The sequence below is a fragment of the Epinephelus lanceolatus genome, chromosome 13 (assembly GCF_041903045.1).
Source record: "Epinephelus lanceolatus isolate andai-2023 chromosome 13, ASM4190304v1, whole genome shotgun sequence".
Taxonomy (NCBI): domain Eukaryota; kingdom Metazoa; phylum Chordata; class Actinopteri; order Perciformes; family Serranidae; genus Epinephelus; species Epinephelus lanceolatus.
The window spans coordinates 28,292,026-28,317,796 of record NC_135746.1 but is presented as its reverse complement, the minus strand read 5'-3'; the positions used below and the strand labels follow the sequence as shown (position 1 = coordinate 28,317,796).

Sequence of the window (25,771 nt, the reverse complement as noted above, 5' to 3'; positions counted from 1 at the left end):
TGTTCGTAAATGTTTCTCCGTCTCTTTTGGAATTTTTAAGTTTAGAACATGTTGGTCCTTTTTGTTTTTAATCTACTACAGAACCCTAGAACTTTAGGTTTAAATAAATAGTTTCACAAAGATCAATACCACTCTCATATCAGCGCATTAGGTATGGAGCTAGAGCATAACCATAACAAGCCATTAGCCAGCTAATAGACTGAATGAGGGCAGCTCTAATGCAGGCAAAGCAACAACGCACGTTCAGGATGATTCAACTGCTTCTGTTTCATCGTCACAGACCATCTTTAGGTGTTTTCTGCAGATGCTTAAGGTCATGAAAGTCTTTAAATTAAAAAAAAAATGCTCAGTTTACTCCTATATTGCACATGCATGATATATTACTGTAATCTTAGTTTTATGCATGTCCCACCGTTAATTGCCTTCTTCATTATCACAGCTATTAGTTTTCCACCATTTTTCAAAATAAGGCATAATAAACAAAACAGGCACGATGAAATGTCAGGGTTATTTTTACACATTTAAAAAGGCTTTTAAAAACATCTCTGATCCTGCTTTTCACAAAATGTCAGTCCAATTTCTAACACCGTGTGTGTGTTCTTGCAGTTGAGGTAGTGTTAATCTCTGCATGTTGTTTGGTGTGTGTGTTGTGTGTTTGTTAGTCCTTGTGAATCCTTTTAAGCAGCTGCTTTATTTCCTGATGTGCTGGGCAGTAGCTTGGACCCCTGTTTGACTGACAGCTCTACTCAGTCATTCTGACAGCAGCACAGCAAGAGGCTGAGAGTCTGTCAGGCCTTCTGACCTTTCTCTGTTTGAAACTAAGAAACAGAGAACCAGGCCTGCTTCCAGTTTGTCTCTTTGATGGGCCCTTCTTATCAAGTGGGGCGAAGACTGACTCCAATCAGAGGTCTTTTAAAATGTTCTCACTGTTCTGAATACCAATTCATTGGCAACCTTTTGGAAAGAGCAGTGGTCATTTTGTGGCCTTTAGGAATCTATCATTCAACAGGTGCCTCAAAAGATTATTTTTATTATCAATTCATCTGCTGATTATTTTCTTAAATAATTGTTTGATCTATAAATCATCAGAAAATAGTTAAAAAAAATATTCCAACTTCTCAGAGGCAAAGATATTCAGTTTGCATACTAGAAGACTAAGAAAACATTTATCGGGAAGACAGAACCCTCATCCCTATCTGGTTTAGTTTCAGTCTGTGCACATTAGTTCACCTAAATGAACCAACAATGGAAAAGAGAGGAGCATGCTGGCCGAAACCATGCCATCGAGTCAGCTGACCAGGGTTCAGGTTCAGGCCATGAAACAAGCCTGAAAAATACGGAACCAATACCAGTGCCAGAAACGGCAGTTCCTCTCATGGCCATTTGAGGTTGGCAACAGATGCAAGTCAATCCTTATAGAACCCCAATGTTAACCCTATGTTTTACAGTCTATGGATAAAATGCCAAAATTCACAGCAGAAAAAAACATGTTTACAATCTGGTACGAAAAACTGTTATGGTCTCTGTAGCTTATTTTCTTGTTCTTGACAACTGTAGGGGGGTAAGCTTTTATACAACTCTTCTGTTTACATCACACTGAGGCTTAACTCTTTGGGCCCTAGGCGTTTTTGGGGTATTTTTACTGCCTTTACTTTTAAACTCATATCACAGTCATTATAAAGGCTACATACACATGCTATATCTTGTTGTTGTTTTTTTCAGGACAATGTGGGCTATCCAGATTTGTCATCATTTCGTGTCCTACTATGTGCCTGTGTATTATATTTATTTTTATATCAATGAAAAAAACAAATCCGTGTTACTAAATTCTTACATTTTTACATGTATCTCACCATAACAAGTTGGAAGTTAACATATTCTGCCATATATGAAGAGGGGAGACTCTCTGGAATCTGGCAATATAAGAACCATGATGCTGGGACATTCTGTCACTTCACAGCTGTCCAAAACATGTGGTTTGTGCCAGGCGGACATGATTGCCAGTATTTTTTCATTATTGCAAGAAATTCCACTGACTCATTCACAAGTCAAAAATGTGTTCTATCTGAAAGAAACATGCAATATTTACATCTAAGATAATAGAAAAATAGTCAACCAAGTGCAATGATGTCCTCCAAGATAATATTTGCCACTTTGTTTGCACTAAACAAAGTTTGTTGTTGTTTTTCAGTTTCAGTTATATATTAGGGGGCATTTTGGGCATGGGGGGGGGGGGGGGGGGGGGGGCATGCCCCCCTCAATGTATATGGTGACTACGGCCCTGTCACACAAGCATAATTAGGCTACAGTTGTCTGGGTGCGCAAAGGTGAAGTGGCTGGTCTTGTCATACAAAGTTTGATGGAGTGTCAACTGGACAATATGGAGATGTTTGCATCTTGAAAGCCGGACTACAAATGTGGGTAGACAGGGAGAAACACACGCAAGCCTAAGACGTGGTAAGATACGATATTCCTCACTATATGAAGTGACTGATAACAAGATGTGTATAATGGATTGTAAAGAAATTCGTCAGGTTTTTATTTTGTAGACAATTGATCTGGATTTATAGCATGATGGGATGACAGCACAATGATGTGTGTGGTATCACTGGAAAGCTCTGCTCCTGCACTTTCATGTGATATGCGTGGCATTTCTGTGCGAGCCTGCATTCACGAGTAATTCATCCAAGAGTAATGTGTGTGCAAAGCTGTATGAAAGCTCTGTTATACATAATTTTAGCGTAACTTTATCATTTTTTTCGCTGTGAAAACATTGGACTACCGACAAGTGCTTGATCTTGTCGGAAAGCTACAATTCCGCTGTTGCTATGCTGATATGCGTGGCTTCTTGCTATGGTTGCACGGTCACGGAGAAAATCAATAGAGAAGAACAGGTGTGAATTTGGACACACTATGTGCCGTTCGGGCTCATAGGGTTAAAGTTCCGCATAATAATGGGCGTGGCCCCTTTGAGAGAGAGGCTGTCTGCAGGTGTCACCACAGCCTATGAGTCATATACACAACTCACTCCTCCCCAGGTCCACCCTCTTGTCCAAATATGGTCACTTTTGGCTCCAAAAAAGCAAAAAATAGTGATGGCAAAAATGCCATACTCAAGGCTTCAAAACTGTCCACAAAGCAATTGGTGATGTTACGGTAGCTACGTCCATAATTTTATAAAGTCCATTGTAGAGTTGGGTAAATTTCCGGTTTTCACAGTACAGTCAAGTGTATGAGCTAAAACCAGTTTGATTCAATGTAAACCAGTTAAAGCGGCATTTGTCATTTGCCCTTGTTTCTATTTATTCCTGTCGTTCACTTTGAAAGTGCGACAGTGAGGAATTATCTACATGACACCTTCTGATTTCATTACAAAAAACTAAACAAGGTGGCAGCTGGCTGGAAGGTGATCGCCAGTGAGCTGAAAGTTTCTGGTAAGATAAATGACCATCACTAATAACAAGATGGGCTACTTGCTGTTGGCTGTGTTGTATGTCATTTTCAGTAAACATAACATTATAAAATGTGTGTTTTGCATTCAAACAAGTATCCTTACAAATGTAGGGAGATAGCAAGTATCATCATCAGATGTTAGGCAATGCAGCGGGATAGTAGAACAGTCGTTCATAGAGTAAAGTGCCATTATGTTCCACTCAAGAGCAGTTGTTAAGTCAAGTGCAACACCTAGTGGTAAAATTAGGTATACCGGTCCAGTCCAGTGTTTGGCTTAATATCAAACCAGTTTAAAAGTTTTTACATCAGCTCATCAGCTCTTGTTGCTGGCAATCAAGGCATTCAGTATATGTAGTGGCCTGTTAGTAGCTGACACAGCAATAAGACTAAGCAGTTAAATTTAAATTCAATATCAAAATTTTACCAGTACTGCAACATAAAAATTATAATAGATGCTGGAAACACTGAATGTTTGGCATTTTTGCTTTGAAAATGACAATTAATCAGTCTTCAAGATAGCTGCAGTTTAATTTTCTGTCAGTCCACAAACAATTCATCATTTCTTGTGTTTATTTTTTAGGGTTATAAAACAAAGTTGTCAGTTTTATTGACAGTCTGTTTCCAAACTTTGCTTGCCAGGATGGTCCCAGGTATAGACAGCTCTCCAGCAGCCAACAATAACACACTGTTCCCTTTGACAGCCATGTTCAAGGTCCAACACTTTCAGCAAAAATGTCTGTAAACACACAATATCATTTATTGTTTGGCTACTTTAACTGTTTTTGACAAGGGATCACAGCAGCTAATGCTGACAAATATGCTGTGTGTTTTAGTGTGTGTGTGTGTGTGTGTGTGTGTGTGTGTGTGTGTGTGTTCTGACTAGCTGACCATAGTATGAGGTCAGCAAGGCATTATTTTAACAACAGTTTATACAATTTTAATTGTGCCAAGTTCTTTAGTTAGCTCAATAGGATGCCAGACACCCTGATATGTGTAATGCGTAAAGGATAATTAACAACACAAAGCAGGGCAACACTTCTGATTGAACATATAGTACATAGGTGTTAAAAAAAAACACAAGAGTAACCAAATGACCACGCTAAATGTTATTTTTCCACATCATTTCAGACTTGTTATGTATTTTTTTTTTTGGAAATTTAACATGAACACAATCTCTACAATAGGGCATAGATGCAGAGGCTGGATGGGTAGGCTTTTTAAAACACCACAATCTATGTCATCTGAGAGCTTAAGCTGTTAACATTCATGCTGACGAGGAGTACAACCCACTCTATGTAATGTCGAAAAACCTGCACTGAGACATCTATTAATGACAGATGATTACTCCCTTGATGATGTGCCCACATGCATCAGGGGACTTATGAATAAACCAATCAAAACCAAGACTGAACTGCTTGGCAGTATGACTAAAGCTCATGCAGCTGATTGATTAGTCATGCCTGAGGTAAGATGCAAATGGTCAACTTTACAGACGTATTACTTGGGAGGCTTTTATCAAATAGCCAGTTGGGAGGGCCTGCTGAAATCAATCATAAAATCATTAAAAGGTTTGGTAATGCAAAGAAAATCGTTGTAAATGTGGCCATAGGATGCAATAATTTGCTGTAGGTTTGTGGAAATGACAAATATGAGTAAAATACGTTTGCGAGTTCTGCTTATTGGATACAAATAGAGACAACATTGCTAACTACACCACCCCTTACAAAAGAAAACAATTGCTTTAATTAATGATCTGCACGTATCAGGTGGCAGACTGAAAGCCCACAGGCAGAGCATCTGCAACAATCAATTAGAAGCTTCATTTGGGCCTCAGCACTGCAAGCACCTCCCAACACCACCATGAAACTTTACGGCACTGTGGGGAGTTTTTTGATGTCAGCCTGAAACAAAACAAAGTAATCTCCTCCACTTTGTTGTCTGTCTTTGCTTACATATCTGACTTGTTTTTCGCCACAGAAAACAACTCTGAAATATTTATTCCTTATCTGGTCTTATCTAGTTTACTTTGTCTGGGGAGGTGAGACAACCACTGCTTTATTCATAAGACGACGAAATAACTCTCTGACCTGCCACAAAGACTGTGGTAGTTCTATCAGTAATGTTCCCAGGGGTGGGTATCATTTCAGAGTGATACTGATACCAAAGAATACTTAATTTGATATCCTTAATGTTAACAGAGTGGCGTGTAGTATAGCCATTCCTTCAAACTCTTTAGGACAATATTAGCTATAGCTGCTGCTGCGGGATTGTGAGCTCTGAGCCGGAGACAGTTGTGAGAGTCCACCCAGCAGCAAACACACAGTGACACATTACCTAACGATCATTAATGGGTTTAAAGACAGAGTCAGGCTTTTCGCTGACGGTTAGCTTGCACTATTGTGTTGAGCTCTGGAGACGGCAGCAACAGAAAGTTCGCTGCTCTGGCGGGTAGTTGGGATGGTCCAGGATCAGACTCCTGGCACAAAAAGGATCAAATGGAGGTTATCGTTTGACTGGAGAAGTTTCAATACTACTTGGTTATTTCGGTCATTACCCTACAGGTATTGGGTACCGATACCCAGCCCTACTTCACCTTGACGAGAGGACCTCTACACCTTCCTGCAATACAAACCTAATCTCCTCCAAATCTACAGCAAAAATAAAGACAGCTTTTTGCTCCACCTTGGTGCATGGGTGATCAGTGTTAACAAGATGTGTGTGTCCTTCCTTGTCAATTACTTTGATCATACTCATAATAATCTCTCTGGTGCTTGGTGGAGATTTTGCTGCTGTCATTAAAAAAACATCAAATCAAACATGGCTAAATTGTGTGAAGCTCTGCACAAGCACACACACTTGACGTGTTCAGAGCCATCAATAGCAGAGAGAGAATAAAGGCATCCAAACAATTCAGACAGGGGAGAAACATGGGGAAAGAGTGCTGGTTGCCATGACAACAAAGAGGCTTTTAGCACCAAGGAGAAGGGGCTGAGGGATTTTAGCTCTCATTAGCCTGTGAAGATCAAGGGGGTGGAAATTGTGGCTTCTTTTTTAAGAGGGGCTGCACTTCAGGAATGCTCAGTGCATGTTTGGCTGACAGTGGTGCTGGTGATTAAACCTGCGATGGATGTGTGGGAAAAGTTTTAAAGGCTGACTGGTTTCAAACTCCTGCTAGAGCCAATTGCAGAGTGGATCCAATTTCTTCCAACTGCAATACTTGACACCAGCCACTGAGGTTTTATTCTGATGGCTGCTGAAATGTAAAGGGTTAGCAATATCTTATATTTTTGTGAATAAATGTAAATACCAGAAAAAATACAAATATTGCCTGTGTATTCAAAGCTTGGTGTGTCCTCTATGCCAGTGGTACCAAACTTGTCCAGCCACGGGGTCCACATTTCTCCTTAGTAATTACTTCAGGCTCCGTGCAATTTAATATTCTCAGTGTCATACTTGCGTTTGGCCATATTGTCAAGCTAGTTTGCTGTCTCTGATAAGTAGCTATCCGTTATGGCCCTGACACACCAAGCCGAGGGTTGGCCATTGGTCAAAGTTGGGCTGTTGTTGAGCATCTGCTGCCCTCGTTGGTGCAGTGCGTCTTGCATCGTTGACACTTGTCAGCACTAGTTGCCCTTTTTCCCACCGATTCAGTATGTTGAATCGGTGTCGGCACAGTGGAGCCTGTTGGCAAATGAAATCACTCTGATTGGCAGTTCAGATTGAGACGGTCTTCCGGTTTCCTTTGTTGAATGACAATTACAGACAACAGCCATCTGCTAGTACGGAAGGTTATGTCCTCTCACACAGGCACAGACAGGCACTTGTTGGCCGTCAGTTTGGTATGTTCATGTGCAACTTTTTGTCTGAGACAAGGCAACGAGAGGCAATGCAGCAGGGGGCCGCTTTCCCACATAGTGTACCTTTAAAAAACACATCAGTGAGGTACACTGTTACACTGTGACATATTCCATCATTACAGTGCACATGGACACTGTAGTTTATTTCAGGTCAATCCTAAACACACTGACATGTTGCCATACAACCTCATTACGCATTATATGTTTATAAATCTGCATCTGAAAATAGTCCCCAACAAATGATCCATTTACTCCTGTTTGAGTCAATATAACACCCAGCTGTTCTGGGAAATTACTGAGCCTTTGCTACCATATATATATTTTTTGACATGTTTCAAAAGATTTATGTCTTCAGTGAGGTCCAACAGTCTTGGAGCTGAGTGCCACACACAGGGTGGCAAAGTAGAGAAATATTAAGAGACTTGAAGTCTCCATAAATCAAAATACACCAATGAACATATCTCTCATAATGAAATAATCTTTCTAAAGATGGATCTGCTATCTATTATTCATTATGCAGCATGCTCCCCCATCTACTGTGGTCATATAATCACTACAGCATGCAGAGTGTGTGGCTCCCTGTGTTTGACCTCAGGTGAAGCCAAGTTTCTGTCTTTGATCTGAAGGTTTACACAGAGCCACAGTGAAGGTCTGCCCACAGTAAGATTCATATTTAAATGTTAATCCTCATGAATACAAGCTGAGACAACACGAGAGGTGCTGTTGAGAATAACTGTACAGTCAAGAATAATACCACTTTTTTTGTATTACCTGCAATTGCTATTAAACAAAATAAGTAAATCTCTTTTTTTCCTATACCTGCAAGTTTTGTGTTCTCTATTTATCAGTGATAGCCAAAGAACACAGAGTACCTTAATCAGACAGATGTTTGGTTACCAGGTTGTCAGTGTAATTAAAGTTATTTTTCTAATCAACTTAAGTCTCAGTGGAAAGTACAAAAATATATGCAGAATCTGTGATACCAACCATCTGGTAAGAGTATCTGCAGGTTTCAGAGAGTCAAGCTTTATTCATTTTAATGCTACCTGCACTTCTGTTTCATACAAATGATCCAGTGTCAAACTAAAGATGACACACGATGAAGGAAGAGTTACTTCCCAGCTGGCCACCAATGTCAGGTGTCGAAAATTTAATGTCAGGACATCATCATCTACTGCCCAATGCCAACATCAATTTGACGTATAATCCTGACAACAGATAACATTGATATTTTGTTAGTTTTAAGTTCTGTTGTTAACCAAAATCCAACATCTACCAAACATCTCATGCCAACATCATCTTAGCGTAGAATAATGACATTCAGTCATAAGGTATGAAGAACAAATCCCAATGTCTGCAAAACATCATAATGTAAATGTCAATTGTCTTTCTGAAATCGTACTGATGTCCGGTGTTAGCTAGGTTAAATGTGACAGTGATAAAATGATTTCCCCTACAGATTTAAAGCACGCTACTTCGTTAAAGGAGCTGCATGCAACATTCAGTGCATTAATATGGCAGCAAACAACTATTTGTTATGGAAGGATGCAGTGGAGTAATGGTGTCCTGAGCAGAGAATGAAGTCACACCACCTCTATGTGTGTTGTAATCTGAGCTTCTTTGTTCTTTGCTGTGGTAGACAGTCGCATGAGCGTGTTAGTGTGTGTATCCAACTGACTAGCGAGTCAGTGCTACTCTGCACTGTGCTCGAATGGAGGGCACCGCCATCCCGAGACACGGTGGCCACCATCCAGTTTCCTCCAAGGTTAACACTGATAGCTCTGTTGGCACAATTGTCGTTGCTGTTCATGCTGTTAGCATCATTATCTGATGGCCCCAGGCTTAGCCACCTTCATGATGAGAGCCTTGTGTAGGCAGTCCTGGCTCAGACATTATCCTGCCTTGAATTATACAGTAAATATGCTCCAAATGTCACATACAGTTTCTTTTAAGTCCTTTATTATTGCAGCTTCATTATTAGAAACAAGTCCAATGTATAACGTGATGGTTTGACCCTGAGACAGACCAGTGTGGGGTCACTAGGCATGTTTTTAATCATGTAGCTATGAGACTAAAGCTTTTTGACTTCTTAGTACCAATGGAGCAGTTCTCCTTGAATTTCACTAGGGAATCTATCTCTATTCCTTGTAGACAGATACAGATAAATAAATTAAGGTAGCAAAACCAGTCACTTTATAATTTAACACTGTGATGAAATGTTTGAGCACTGGAAGAAAAGGAAAGCCTAGGAAATAAACATAGGGCATTCTGTGCAACTGTGTGGAACAAAAAGTTTAGTATATTAATGAATCCTGCTGTGTATTCATGTAAAATCAGACATTCATGTGGTTCGGTGGCTCTGGGTGTTTAGGTTTTACCATCCCAATGATCTGATGTTTTTCAGTCCCTTTACTGCAGAGCTTTACTGACCTTTAAACCACAGGGGGCACTGTTCTCCACTAAATACAAATTAGACCAATGCAAACTACAACAGTCTGACCCATAAGGTGATTAAATACAGCTTTACATCACAGAATGAAAACACACTGCTGGTATTTTAAGACCCAATATAACATGAAAGACACACCAGAGAACTTCATATATGAGCTGCTAACCTAACAGATGTCTGTGTCAGGACAAGTCTCCATTATCTAATGCATGAATGACCACAACTAGCTCTGCCTCCTGTAAAGTTTTAGCTTTTAAAGTGTGTGCAAAACTGCTGCGTCTTTTACTGCTCTGTTGTGAAGTGTCCTCTACAACAATGACTGCAACAGGAGGTCTCTGTTGCCGGCTGCTGTCAGACTCTATAACACACCCCCAACCTCCTGCTGTAGTGGAATCAACCTGAGTCAGCATTTATTCAATATCTATACATTTGCCACTCTGTTATGGTCTCTTGAAGGCACTGGGAGCATATTATCTTAATCAGCCTTGATGGATGGGATCCTACATGAGCACACTGCTTCCTTACAAAGTTAGAGCCAGCCTCAGTAAGACCAGAAAGATTTCACATACGGCCGTGCACTAACCATGATTAAGCAATACTTGAATCAAAATGTGATGACAGTTGTGGGTTGTTGCTGATATCCCCAGGACATTCTCAATCATATCATATCCAACCACACCCATACAGGCCTAATGAAACAAGATGAGTTGTAGAATGTAGACATTAATAAATATTACCGAGGGATGTCCTTTCCAAACTTTATCCTTGATTATTGATCGTTTAGTCATCAATTGTTAATGGTGTGAAGAAATACTTAGGGTGTCTATAACCAAAATTTTACCACAAGAATGTATCAAATTAAGATATGAAAACAGTGTGACAATGTGAGGGGGGTTGCTAATAAGAGATAAATCTACAGGGAACTATCATCTGAATCTCCCCTAATCTTTAAAGAGCTTTATAGCAAGTTTCAGCTTGTTGTTCAGCCGTCCGACCCAGTTCACTCTCACTGTTCTCACTTCAGCCACAGCAGGCAACTGTTTTCAGCGGAAAAGCTCTAGAAACCCCACCCATCACTATCTGTTCAGCACCAAATGGCAGACAGACATTGTTAGTATCTATTTGGTGAACATAGTGGAGAATTTAGCAGTCTAAGAACCCTCTCAGGAGTTGTTGGACAGCTGGGTGGAGACTAAAACAGAGCTAAAAGGAGAATAAAAACTGGACTCATGTGGCCAGAAACATGACTCCAAATGAAAGCTAATGTTGCTCTGTAAGTGCTGGATGTGTAAACAGGCAAATGTTTCTGACAGGTTTTCATATCAACCTAAAGGAGCAGTGTGCAGGATTTAGTGGCATCTAGTGGTGAAGTTGCAGATTGCACCCAACTGAACACCCATCTAATCACCTGCCCCTTGTAACTGTGAAGTGGTTCCCACAACAGCCTTCAGGTAACCTCTCTGGAGGGCCTTTTGCATTTATACATGCTTGGTTTGTCTGTTCTGGGGTCCTGTAGAAACACTGTAGTGCAACTGACAGACTTCATGGAAGAGGACCCGCTCCTTACTTAGATATGAAGGGCTCATTCTATGCTACCCTAAATACAAAGATTCTTAGTTTCAGGTGATTATACAACCCCTGGCAAAAATTATGGAATCACCAGTCTTGGAGGATGTTCATTCAGTTGTTTAATTTTGTAGAAAAAAAGCAGATCACAGACATGACACAAAACTGAAGTCATTTCAAATGGCAACTTTCTGGCTTTAAGAAACACTAAAAGAAATCAAGAAAAAAATTGTGGTAGTCAGTAACAGTTACTTTCTTAGACCAAGCAGAGGGAAAAAATTATGGAATCACTCAATTCTGAGGAAAAAATTATGGAATCACCCTGTAAATTTTCTTTCCCAAAATTAACACCTGCATCAGATTAGATCTGCTCGTTAGTCTGCAGTTAAAAAGGAGTGATCTCACCTTGCAGAGCTGTTGCACCAAGTGGATTGACATGAATCATGGCTCCAACACGAGAGATGTCAATTGAAACAAAGGAGAGGATTATCAAACTCCTTAAAGAGGGTAAATCATCACGCAATGTTGCAAAAGATGTTGGTTGTTCACAGTCAGCTGTGTCTAAAATCTGGACCAAGTACAAACAACATGGGAAGGTTGTTAAAGGCAAGCATACTGGTAGACCAAGGAAGACATCAAAGCGTCAAGACAGAAAACTTAAAGCAATATGTCTTGAAAACAGAAAATGCACAGCAAAACAAATGAGGAACAAACTGGAGTCAACGTCTGTGACCGAACTGTAAGAAATCGCCTAAAGGAAATGGGATTTACATACAGAAAAGCTAAACGAAAGCCATCATTAACACCTAAGCAGAAAAAAACAAGGTTACAGTGGGCTAAGGAAAAGCAATCGTGGACTGCGGATGACTGGATGAAAATCATATTCAGTGATGAATCGCGAATCTGCATTGGGTAAGGTGATGATGCTGGAACTTTTGTTTGGTGCCATTCCAATGAGATTTATGAAGACGACTGCCTGAAGAAAACATGCAAATTTCCACAGTCATTGATGATATGGGGCTGCATGTCAGGTAAAGGCACTGGGGAGATGGCTGTCATTACATCTTCAATAAATGCACAAGTTTACGTTGACATTTTGGACACTTTTCTTATCCCATCAATTGAAAGGATGTTTGGGGATGATGAAATCATTTTTCAAGATGATAATGCATCTTGCCATAGAGCAAAAACTGTGAAAACATTCCTTGAAGAAAGACACATAAGGTCAATGTCATGGCCTGCAAATAGTCCAGATCTCAATCCAATTGAAAATCTGTGGTGGAAGTTGAAGAAAATGGTCCATGACAAGGCTCCAACCTGCAACGCTGATCTGCCAACAGCAATCAGAGAAAGTTGGAGCCAGATTGATGAAGAGTACTGTTTGTCACTCATTAAGTCCATGCCTCAGAGACTGCAAGCTGTTATAAAAGCCAGAGGTGGTGCAACAAAGTACTAGTGGTGTGTTGAAGTGTTCTTTTGTTTGTTTGTTTTTCATGATTCCATAATTTTTTCCTCGGAATTGAGTGATTCCATAATTTTTTCCCTCTGCTTGGTCTAAAAAAGTAACTGTTACTGACTACTGCAATTTTTTTTCTTGATTTCTTTTAGTGTTTCTTAAAGCCAGAAAGTTGCCATTTGAAATGACTTTAGTTTTGTGTCATGTCTGTGATCTGCTTTTTTCATACAAAATTAAACAACTGAATGAACATCCTCCAAGACTGGTGATTCCATAATTTTTGCCAGGGGTTGTACACCAATGAAAACATAGTTATCAATATTGTATTCAATTTTTGCCTATAGATTCCCGTAAATCCTACACACTGGACCTTTAAAAGACAATGATATGTCAATGCTGCATTAACTTGTGTCTGCTGCCCCCCAGTGGCCAGGAAACTCTTGTATTTCAGGTTTAAGATCTGAAACAAAGGCTGCATTCCAGATCGCATACTTTTTATTTTTACTTTTAGTAGGTACTACAGCTGCCCTTAAAAAGTACATACTGTTGCATGCAGTGTGTACACAACTGGGACATTCTCATTTCTCATAATATTGTGCCTTTAAAATTTGACGCTGTTCTAACATATTACAATCACAACAGTAATATTACATATTAATTTCTCTCATTGTTATTTTCATAGTTATATCTTTTTGTTGTTGGTTGTTTTTATAATCATTTTGTTGATTTAAACAATTAACACTCCTATTACTGCTATTCTACTGGTCATCAGTTACTTGAATGCACTGTCATCCGGCACTGCAACGTCTGAGAGCTGTCAATCAGCTGTCAGCTATCATCTGTATGTGGCTGTGGGTCACTCAATGTGACGTATCTTCCACTGTGTAGAGGACTTTGGGTCAGAATAGCCAGAAAAGCATGCTGGCTTGCATACTGCAAAATAAGATCAGATGTAGTAGAACATCCTGGTATCTTTGGCATACTGCATTTGACAGTCTACGTATTGGGATGTACTAAATCTTTTTTTGGCATACTAAATAATATGGTAGTATGAGTATTGAAACACACACCAAGTCTCATAACCAAACAGGCAGTTGGGTCGCATGAAAGATGGTTTTGATGATATTATATTCATTGGAGATCTCACTTACCCATTGTAAATATATTTTGATTACTTGCCATATGCTGTTACTGGCATTATGATATGTATCTAAATAGTGTACATTCTGTACTACATACTTATTTGACATATCCTTGCACTCACAACATAACACAACCTTCATAACCATCTCTATCTTGGCCCATTTTTGCACTCTCCTGTTCTCTCTATTTATGCTTTTTAGTTACAGTCTCTCCGAACACATGGTTCATTAACAAGAGCAATGCCCTTGTGTAAAGTTGCTGCTTTACTGATGCAATCCCCCCTCATCAAAATAATAAAGCACTATCCCTATACCATGTTGCCATATGTGTGGATGATGATGCCTTATAAGGGCATGTTGGAAGCATTTTTGGCTATTACAATAGTATGTCAATATGGGAAATGGTGAAGTAATAATTAAGTGAGTATGAAATAAATGGAAATTTTATTCACCTCTTATCACCGCATTTGGCCTTTTTGGTAACCTTTTTTTTCTACTAATTCATGTTCTTTTTATTTGTTTTATTCAGCTTTTAATGAGGCATTTCCCATGCGGGCTGATAAAAAATGAAACTGAAATCAAGCTGTGTGGAAGTTTCAAACAGAATTTACTGTGTTCAAGGCCGAACATTAATATAGCAGATTCACTCATAACTTGTTGGTTTAAGGCAATTATTCTAGTCTGGCTCACAGAAATGTAGACTGTGGGTATAAAGGCTATCACTGGCAGTCTATTTAGTGCGTTATCCCTTTGAAAATCCCCGTTGCTATGTGAAAATAGTATCACATAGCTATACGTCCCCCTACAATTTGGATTAGTGCTTCTCAAGTAACAACAGCCTCAGAGATAGCAACCTTCACAACTTAAGGTCCTTTCACGTTTAATGTGGACATTTCTTTTGCAGGGATTTAGCCATCTCAGGGCTCACCTCTCCACCAAAACTAGCTCCATCCCTACACTATTCTACACACGTCGCTGTATCCTGGGTTTAGCGCTGTCCAAGATGACTGTGATTGGTTTAAAGAAACACAAACCCAGAGCGTTTTTTTACCTTGGTGCCAAATAATGGTGGTATGACATGGTATGACTTATGGTATGACCTACTGATAATTCAAAGCTACATTTAGCACATTTAGCAACCCACACAGAGGCACAGAGTGTAAGTTTGTCAGTGGATCCATCAGTCTGGGTGGCAAATGAATAGAGCATCTTGTTCCTTTCACTTGGCTTCTGGATGTTAATAGGAGTGGGCTGACTGACAGGCACAGACAGAGCGAGTGAGTCAGCAAGGCTCCAAACAAGTCAAAGCTATTGTGATTCAGGGAGCCTTTAAAAAAAAGCAAAGGAATGCTCAGCAGCCATCACAGCTTTGCACACGCAACCAAGACACATTTGCACCTGTGTTTGTAAAAACACTCTCTTGCACAGGATGCCTTTTATCTGCCTTTAACACATTATTAGCCATTTGTAGCACATTAACCTCAACAATAGGCCTTAGATTGAAGCCTACTGAGCCTTTAAGATACAATATGTGACTTTTCCTCACACAGATATTATTAAATCCTTTTCAATTATTCTATTTTCTTCAGTACAGTATAGCATTAACTTTAACTTGTATTGCAACCCTACCCCTAATTTGAACCTTAACTCCAAGCTGAAGATAGCTTTTCCTTTTAGATTAATTTACCACCCCTTAACCACCCTTCTTACTTGTTATGATGTCTGTTCTTTATAAATATAAAAACACACACACACACACACACACACACACACACACAAACACACAGCCCAGCTTATTTCTCTATTATCCAGAGAAATCCTTTCATCAGCCCTTCAATGCTGGGTAATCAAAGTATAAAGAACCATGTCAGTCTGCTATTGCCAGAGGCTGAAGTGTGTGTGTGTGTGTGTGTGTGTGTGTGTGTGTGTCCATGTGTGGGTGCTGTCACCAGGTGCTAATCCGATACCATGTGCCTCCCCACTAATGTTAAGTAATATGGAAAAAAAAAACAATACCAATCTCACCTCAGGCCGAACGTGTGAGACTGCTCATAGTGAAACAGGGAATGAATCTTCGCATCTGAATTCACAGCAATCAGCCTGTCAATCAGATCCTGTGGAGTAAAATAAGAGGCTGTGAAAAAAAATACAGCAGTTATGGTGCAAAAAAAAAAGAATAAAACTGTGGATATTCACGATGCGCAAGGTGAAAAATGTACATCAGCCTCAGTGTATTGGGGGTTTAGGAGGACAAGGCCTATGTGATGTGAAACAAATGCGTGGGTGGTGGTTGGAGGCAAAATAAAAAGTGCAAACATGCCCTCAAATGGCTGAAAGAGGCATTGCATGAAGTTTGAACTACACAGTGTAAAAAACACTCACAGGAATGGAGGTTGGCATCTCTCTCAGGGTGTATTCACTCTTGTTGGCTAGAGGCTGCCGGCCCAGGAGCTCCCACACCGATTGGGAAGAGGAGAGCAGGTTCACCAAGGACAGGAAAGACTGGGGAGACAGACAGTGAGACAGACAGAAAAACAAACCGAGGGTTTGAAAAAGCAGTTAAAAAACAAGCACGTAAGACAGGGGCAAAACTCACAACTAAACTCAAAACTCACAATTAATCTAACTGTGATCCTTTTACATCAAAGTAGAAATATTTACTACACACACATCAAATCCAGGGAGATGCCAGAATGATGGCCTAACTTTAATAGTTAGGGATTCAGTGTCTTGCTCAAGGACACCACAACAGCACCACAACACATTTTCAGCAGCAAGTCCCCACTGACTGTGCAACGGCTACCCCAGAAACACATATATCCAGAACTTCTCAGTGTATTTTGTCCATGATGAAAATTTAAATTGATGCAAAGACAAAGTGCATAAAATGGATGTTACGGGAATGAAAGATGCTGTTATGAAAACTTACACCATGAAATTAAATCTGAACATGTGAACAGAACGGTTGCCTGAAGAATAATAAAACCCAGTCCTCCTCCTCTCATCACTGGATCAAGGAGAACAGGAAAAACTCATGGGAATCAAAGAAAAACAGCGATGTGCGCCCGCATGCACACACTGACACATATATGAAAGAAAGGTTTTTAAATTCTATTAAGCAGTTTGAAAGGAACAACAAAGGCTTCTGACAATTGCAGTGATTGTAAAAATATATAAAAAGGTATATTTGCCTGAAGTCCGTTCTTTCATCTGCTGTTGCCTGTTTGATGTGCTGCTTAAAATGCTGCTGATTCCTCAACCATACAGCTATGCCTGCATTGGAGCTAATTTGCCAAAACTGCTGTTGTAATAAGTCTGTGCCACATGTTTAGTTTGTCACACACATTTTTAATGGTGCATTTTTTTTGTTTCCAGCAGTTCTGGGGCTCTGTTACCATGTGCTGGCTGGGATGGACTTGAAGGTCTGAGTGTATGTATGTAACCTGGCAGCTGACCCACTGATAAGGCAGGCTTTAAAGTCACCAGCGGCAGGACACAGTTCACACTTCACTGGCAGTCTGTATTCACTTGGCTAGTTTCACCGAGAGACAACTTCGCTCCTGTCAGAGGCCAGCATCAGACACACACACACACATATATACAGACAGACACACTAGACCTTTAGATAAAAGTTTGAGTCTGTCCTAGACTGAACCTCAAAATTCTGCCTAAACTTGTACCAAATCTAAAAATGGAGTCTCATGCAAAGAAGAACTGCGACTACATTCCAGTTCAGTTCAGTCTGATCCTTTTTCAGTCTGGTATAAAATGGCACTTTTTTTACACACAATACCTTGAGGCAGCTTCTGTCTATCGGGTCCATGGGTGTGGGCTTGGGACGGACCACCCCAACATCTTCACTGCCACATTCAAGAACAGACCACAGCTCTAGTACAAGCGTCCGGACAAAACCTAAAACACAACATGAAACCAGTGGTTTTAATACATTTCAGTCAGGACCACTTTAGTCAAAGAAAACTATTTCCGTTTACAGTATTATATTTGGCGGTATGGCTCTGTTCTGGGGCCTCTCTGCCTTTACTCGGCCTACACAGAAAGACTCTTCCACGTGCCTACGTGGAAAGCCTGAGGCAGAGAGACCAAACCTCTCTGCCCTCCACGTGCAAATGAGGAAAGCCTGAGGCAGAGAAAGCAAACCTCCCTGCCCTTCCATGTGCCTACATGGAAAGCCTTAGGCATGGAGAGCAGCAGCAAAGACCCCCCGGGAACAGAACAGAGCAGCATCAATGACATGTTCAGCAAGGTAAATTACTGTTTTTGTCAACAGAGGCCGCAAACTGGGGGCGTGCTGACCATCGATCGATAAGTAGTTTTCACAAAACCACATCAAAAAAATCTGTACAATCCCTTTCAGCATTAAAGATCTAATGTTTCATTATGCAAAACCAATATCTGCTTTATATTTTTATGTTTTAATGTAGCAACATTCAAAGACATCAGAAATTAGGATAACTCAAATATTATGACAGGTTCTTTTGGGATTCCAGCCTCACTTTTAGCAGGGGACAGTAGAGAAAAGAAATATGGAAGGACAGAGAGAAGGAAATAATATGAAGCAAAGGACCCCAGCCAGATTCAATCTGTGGAAATTGCAATTATATCGCAAACGTCTGAACCACAGGGGTACTTTTATGCTACAAATATTACAATTTACAATTCCAAATCTACAATTCAATTTCACACAGACACTATCAAATTGTATTGATTGCATGCACCAATCTCTGTCTATGCCTCTGTTCTACCCAGCATTAATATGTACGGGACATGTGGAATGTATTCAGTCAACACTACTTGCAAAAATGTTTTTTCCAGACAGGACAATCTTGTCTTGTCAGACCATCTTAATCCTTAAAATTACTTGAAAATTAACACCTCATCTTGCTCTTTCTTCATCCACTTATCCTGTCACAAACATTTTGATAAAGGTGTTGCTGCCTGGGCTGCTCAATGCCAAGTTGTTTTTGTCTAGTAAACATAACGAAGGCAAAGCCGTACCTGAACTGTGCAATGCTGCCACCCCTGGAGCAGTTGCTGCCACCTGTGTCACCATCACCCCGTATCCAAACTTCTCACAGCGGCTCACCTACAGAAAACACACACAGAATCCCAAAAAATGTTCAGCATTTTATCTGTTTTGCTTATTTAAGTCAAACATGAATGCAAGGTTTGGATAGGATAGACAAATACAGGATTAATGTGGTGGGGGGAAAAGGAAAGAGAGTTTTATCTAAGAAGAAAGGTAAAATTGTAAATTTGGCATTTGTGATTCAGTATGCCACCTCTGGCATGACACTGCTAGAATCCTGAAAAGGCACTACATAATGTAGTTTAGTACGCTGAGAAGAAATCAAATTGCAAATTGATTTTTGAGTGTGCAGGCTCTTCATTAATTACAACACAATGTCACAACTAAAAATAGACAAAATATAATTACATTCCATAATTAAAGCGAAATGCCAAACGAGAGAAGCAATTACATAAGTGTGTAAACAATGGCAGTAAATTAAGCCCACAGGGGGATTAGCTAAGGTTTGCAGTGAGTGTGTGTGTGCGTGTCTACAATATGAATCATGGACAATACTATGTATGTAAGGCATATGTAGAGTCCGGAGATTAATAAATTAAAGCCACTGTGGAAGTAGCTGCATGTAACAGCCTGCAGGCTACTGGTGAATACTGAGTAGTCTTCAGGAAATATGACTGTGGCCTTGAGAAGCAGCAGGAGCAACAAATTACCAAATCTTCAGCAGAGTGAATTAGGGAAACCGATGACATGGGCCAACAGAATAAAGAAAGGGTTTAAGATGGATTGTGTTCTGCAGGGTAGGACATTATAGAATACAACAACCAAGGAATAATGCAGGAGTAACACTGATTCTAAATTTCAAATGTACATATTTTTGTAGGGTCTAATAATCCAGTAATTGTCAACATGTGTTTCCCAAAGCCAGAAGGTACCTTTATGTTTTACTTCAATGGAAATAAATGTACTTGATGTAATGGTCTGCATGTAATGACTTTGTTTAAATCTTGCCATGGCTTCAGGGTTGACTGACTGTAACTCAAATCAGTGTGGCAAAGAATCACTTGAACAGCACAATATTACTTTGGCACATTGATGCTATTAAGATGGATTAAAACTCATAGCACTGCCAAACTTAATTCTTCCAGGGTTTCCATAAAGGTGATGAAACAGCTCCAATGAACTGTATCAGCATCAGTGCTTATCAGCACTCCTGCGGTGTCGTCCAGTGATTTGTCAAAGTCACAATGTTCCATTTACATGAATGTGACATGACAGAGTTATATAACAAGCTTACATTTTAACTTGAAATCTGATGCCAAGGCTTTTAAAACTAAATGATTCTGGCAACATCTGGAATTCCTTAGTAATAGTGGTGTCTTACATAAGCCGCAAACTTATTGACTATTGACTATTTGACTATTAATGTTTTCAATTTATTCATTTAGTTTGAGGGGGACAGGTCCTATTAGCAGATTTATATACAGCAGCAAACTGATATGATGCTGGATTACATGAGAATCCATGTAAAATGGAGGTTAAATCATGAATAGGAAATACATATTGCCTGTACAGCATTTTAATTTTGCTACTCTGTCATAAATAAAACAATTGGAGACTCCAGAAATTAGAGTCAGACCTAACGAGATATGAGCATTTCTGTGACTACCTGTACTGACTGACGGCTGCTGGAAGCTGTCTGACTTGACCGCAGCTTTTTATCACCGCCCCTGCTGATGCCGCCTGATCTCATCCACTTTCCAGGTGAGGCGCACTTCATCTCCAACGTGCCAAATACCACAGTTTAGGTGCCCTTGAGCAAGTCATTTAACCCCCAAACTGGCCCACTGGGGCCTTTTAGTGACTAACTGCAGTTGGCTTGGGAAGCGTCCAAGTGTGTAAGTGTGTATGTGTGGAGTAGGGCGTTGCTGTCAAAGCGCATTTGGCTCCAGGAACCTACAGTCTATGTATGAAGGTTGGAAAAAAATTCCAAAATGTGTACACTGGAGAGCAGCAAACCTGGCAGACTGGGTAAAAAAAAAGTTTTGAACACTTAAAACTACTAAAACAACCAAATGGAAATAACCACAGTCACAGCTGTTCAGTACTGTATTTGTTAATACCTGTAGTTTTTTAGTAAAGCGGGAGAACATGTAGGAGACGCACTCATTGATGGCTCCTGTCTGCTGGAGTAGCAGCAGGCCTTTCGGAGTTGCAGCAAAGTTCAGCAGGCTGTCCAACAACGTCTCCTCCCAGATGAGCCTGTTACAGAGTCAAAGACCATCCCATGTGTTACTGTCAGAGGTAGACTAATGGCGGTGTCAACTACGTGCAACCCGATTTTATGGTCTCCTGGCAATCATCGACCACACAGTCTCTGAACCCCAAGTTAGGTCACCATCTCAAATCTGCTGCACATTGTGTAAGTGGTTGTAATGGCTACAAAACACTATGGTTGCTACACATTATTTTTGTATTGGTGTTTTGTTTACAATCGCTGTCACAGACAGTATGTTGAAATATGCATTTATTTTAGTGTTGTTGCATGCTTTATGATTACTTAACAAGGGACAAGCTTACTGTATGAGGCTTTAAATTACGTGTCCAAAAACAGTAAATATACAAAGACAATTATTCAAAATTTGTTTCAATAAGTCTGTTTCTAAGTCACAGGACAATGGGGTGGGAAAACATCACTCTGTGTCTTTAAACATCTATGTTCAGTCTCTGTTATACCTGCATCAAAACTAATCACTGCTTAAACTGCAGAGATTTGAATATCGTGCTCAAACTGGCCTTACATGTTCTGCAGCTCTTGGGTGGAGGCTCCAGTGGTGGCTCCAGGTACCGGGGTTGGAACCCTTTCTGACAAGGAACTGGTCTAGAAATAAGGAAGGAAAAAGTTTTATTTTTTTTATCACTCAATGGGTGTGAGTGTGTGGGCACAGCTGAAGATTTTGACCAGAATTATTAACAGTCTTAGTCACACTATGCTCCTACATCAGAGGCAGCTGCCTACGTTTTCTTTATTCAAGATTAAAGTATTTCAAACCTACAGATTGATCTTGGACTACTTCTGGGTGTACATAGAATACTCTGGAATCCAGCTGTATTCTGAATTCATAAGTTGTTATAATTATACAATTATACAAAATTACTCATGCTGATTTCACCTGAAGAATTTTATACTTCTTAATAAAATAAACCTTTCTTAAAAACTGCAATAATAAAAAAAAGTGCCTCTTAGAGAACTCGCTGTTTGTTATAAAAGGGATAATGTACAACAAGAGAGTCATTATTGAGATATGAACCCCCACAGGATGGCAGAGGAGTCTTCTCATTTTGCAATAATGACCCACTCGCCGTGTATTATCCCACTTATTACACAGCCATTTACTAATGAAACCAATCATTTGACACAAAATATGGATTTAAAGATTATTTTATTGCTCCTGCTACTGTCTGTGATCAAACTGTGTCCATAGCAACGGTCTGTTGTTCACGGCAACAGTCAGCTATTGAGAAATATCAGATTATAGATTTCTTTTTCCCTCAGAATGAAGTACTGAACAAAGCCAGGTGTATTCGTTAAGGTCTAGTTCATCTTTAACAAACTAAAAGTGGGCACTGAAAACTGAACTAGCAGACTGACTTCTTCTCACCTTCTCTGTATATTAACACTAAGAAAGTTAAAGAAGCCTTTAAACCTTCAAGTACGATTAATAATACTACTGAAAATCAAAGTGAAAACTGTCATCCTTATCAGTCTAACCTTTAACTGTTTTCTGTTTTCCTGTGAACTAACTCAAATCACATGCTTCATTAAAATGTCTCCCACATACTTTGCGGCCATGTCAGTGTTTTTATAGTGAGTGAACTGAGGTCAATGTTGTTGTTGCACTATGAAAATGGGTGTGGACCTGGATTTAATGCATCTTACAGTACATGCTGTCTGGAGCAGAGCAAGTGCAGAGTATAAATTAATATTTAACAATACTAGGGAAGGTCAGGAGGAAGTTAGAAGGAAAATGTTTGATACTGATGTTACATGTCTCATAGAAATTAATTTTTGACATGAATGCTTTGGAAAACAAAGCAGTAAAACATGATGTGAGACTGTATTTACAGATATCTACCGTTGAGACATTACTGATGTCTCCTACCTGTTCTAAGCAGTAACTCTACATGTCTTTTCTATGTTTCCTCAGGAAAACAGAAGTTGTTGTGAGTTATTTTTGGTTTTGGTTGCACTTTTAACTGTGTCTGTTTTTGTTTTCAGTGTTACATTTTCAGCTTTGTTTTCCACTACTGTGGTACTAAAGGTATTCTGAGTTTGATGCATTGTTATGACAAAAGCAGTATTTTAAAAATTAAATGGAGCAGATTGCAATGGTTAGTTAATTCCCTCCATTTGGAACCTGCGGTGGCACTTTTCCTGCTGCAGTGAATGAATAAAGAGAGAACACGGCATTCATCAAGCAAATGAAACATGACAGGGGTATTCTAGCCAGTGAAGTCATCATTAGCCATGGACATCCCTCCATTAGATATTCTCCAAGAAAAAAAAAAGGATTCCAATTCAACCTTTATCTATCATCTTTTACATGTGTTTTTTAGAAGAGATTTGTCAAGCTGCGCTCTCTGAGGAAGGGTCTCATTTCTCACATTAACTTTAATAAATAACAAATTCGAGCAACATCAATAATAGAATGCTAAATTGTTTTTCTAATGTGTTTAATAATCTAGGTTTTAATCGGTTCCATGTTTTTGTAGCATCAAGTTCTTTAACGACATCAAACCACAAGATTCTCAAGTGCATTTTAAAAACACACACACACACAAAACTTTTTCCTTTTTTTTTATCTGAAACTTTCCCTCCAAACCACAAAGGTCTTTTGTCAGGCTTTTATTTAACAACTCTAAACCTGAGGGCAAACCTCAGTCAAAGTTTGATCAGTGTTATATCGACAAATTAAGTTCAGGTACCTTTTTCCATGCAGCAGCCACAGCCTTGTGCAGGCCGTAGGGTCGGAGCACCTGCAAACCCTCACAGGTGTTGTATATCTGCCTACAGACAAAGATGAATGCTCCGCATGATGTATGGGACACGTCGGATTCACTTAGTGATGACAGCTCCTTATCCAGCAGCCTGAGGGTGAACTGTACAATGACATGAGCAGGAAAGGTTCTGCAGAGGAGAGGAGGAAACAGACAATGAAAAATGTGCTGGCAGGAGATACAGATTTTTATGTGTATAAGAGGTACTGTGCTTGGAGAAATGTCAGCGGAGTTGTGGGGTGTTTGAAGCAAATTTTCCTTCTTAATATTTTATTGTTGGCATCTAAATATCAAACAACTTGTACCTTGTTTCTTTATAACAATAAAAGACTCATTAGTATTGTTTTTGCTTTCTCTGTCTGGACTAGATCTCTAAATTTTTGAGTGACAAGACGCTCATTTTACAACGTATGTCTCAGGCGAGGTACACACATGGATTAATGGCAGACTACAGCATGTTAGTCAGAACAGTCTGTACCCAGTGGTATCAACCTTGGTGAATCACAGCAACAGACTGTTGTTTCAGGCTGGACAGACTGGTCAGGGTCAGCCAATTACAGGGGAACACAAAAGTAACCCTGGGGCCACTGAGCGACCCTGAGTACCTTTGATAAAACATACTTTTTCTGAGTTTTTCCTATAATGAGACTTGAGAAGATCAAAGATAAAACTGCAGCAACTGACAAACCGGCAACATCCTCAGGTCTAATCTGCTCTCTGTGTAAAACCAGGAGGATTTGTTATGCAAACTTAACTCTATACTGAAGTCTTCTTGCCAAGTCAGAAAAAAAATGTAATTTATTCATTACCTTCAAAGATACAAAATGACACTGTGTGTTTAATCATAATTCAATCACAACGTCTCACCTCTCACTGTGGGTTACGACGAGATTCTTCTCATATAAGAAGAGAGCTAATCCTCTGTCGGTGTTTGCGATGCGAGCCAGAACGTCGGCGATGAGAGTCAGTGTTGCTGAAGGAGATTTTAATTTGGCCTGCAAACCGTAGAGAATAAATAGACAAATTACTCAACAGCTTTAGAGACGAGTCGAATCCCAGGAGGGATGATCAGATATTGAAAATTGAAATATCATTAACTTTTGCAGTATGGAACTAAGAAAAGCTATTATATTTTCATTACTGATGCTTCCACAATTTCAAACAGTTTATAAAAGGCTGACGGATCATAAAAACTGACCCGCTGTGACACGTTAACAGCTACTCTTTGTGTATTTCTAACATGATGGTAGGAAACACATTAGGATTCAGATATGGTGTTTGAATCAAGGGTAAAAACATGGTTTGGGGTAAGGGGATGAGGTTAGAATAAGTTTCCAGCTATAGACCTTGCATTTATGGTCAAGATTAGAATCAAATGTAGATTAGGAAAATATGGTGAAGGTAAACTTTATGCGTTCAATGCTGAGGGGTAAAATTAAAGCTTCTGGTTAGGGAATAAGTAAGGGATAATGCCCAACAAGGTGTCCATTATCTGAAACTACAGGCTGACGGGGAGGTGTGAACTGACTGACATGTGGCAAAGGTTGCCCCAACGGAAGCTGTTAATGCCTGATTATGGCCACCTACAAGGGCATTATCCTGCATTTTACATGGTCACTTGCCAAAGAAAAACAATTATGAATATTTATTTAGATTGTCATGCATTTTGCAATTGAAGTTTAAAGTTTTTCACAAGCCATGACTTGGTTTGTGGGCATTACCGCGATGCAAAGGGAAGCTCTGTCA

The 25,771-nt window shown here is 39.7% G+C and overlaps 1 protein-coding gene across 5 annotated transcripts in view; it reads right to left on the bottom strand.

The window, feature by feature from the left end:
• Nucleotides 1–25,771, bottom strand: part of tbc1d32 (TBC1 domain family, member 32) — a 149,792-nt gene that overhangs the window by 109,654 nt on the left and 14,367 nt on the right. For all 5 annotated transcript variants that reach the window (XR_013493158.1, XM_078173946.1, XM_078173947.1 and 2 more), the window contains 8 exons: nt 24,893–25,020; nt 23,954–24,155; nt 21,769–21,848; nt 21,091–21,229; nt 18,940–19,027; nt 17,717–17,835; nt 16,306–16,425; nt 15,949–16,037 (listed from right to left, as the gene is read on the bottom strand). Coding sequence is in view for 4 of the 5 variants with exons in the window: in XM_078173946.1 (XP_078030072.1) it covers nt 15,949–16,037; nt 16,306–16,425; nt 17,717–17,835; nt 18,940–19,027; nt 21,091–21,229; nt 21,769–21,848; nt 23,954–24,155; nt 24,893–25,020 (965 nt within the window). In the remaining variant the exon portion in view is untranslated. The remainder of the gene's footprint in view (nt 1–15,948; nt 16,038–16,305; nt 16,426–17,716; nt 17,836–18,939; nt 19,028–21,090; nt 21,230–21,768; nt 21,849–23,953; nt 24,156–24,892; nt 25,021–25,771) is intronic.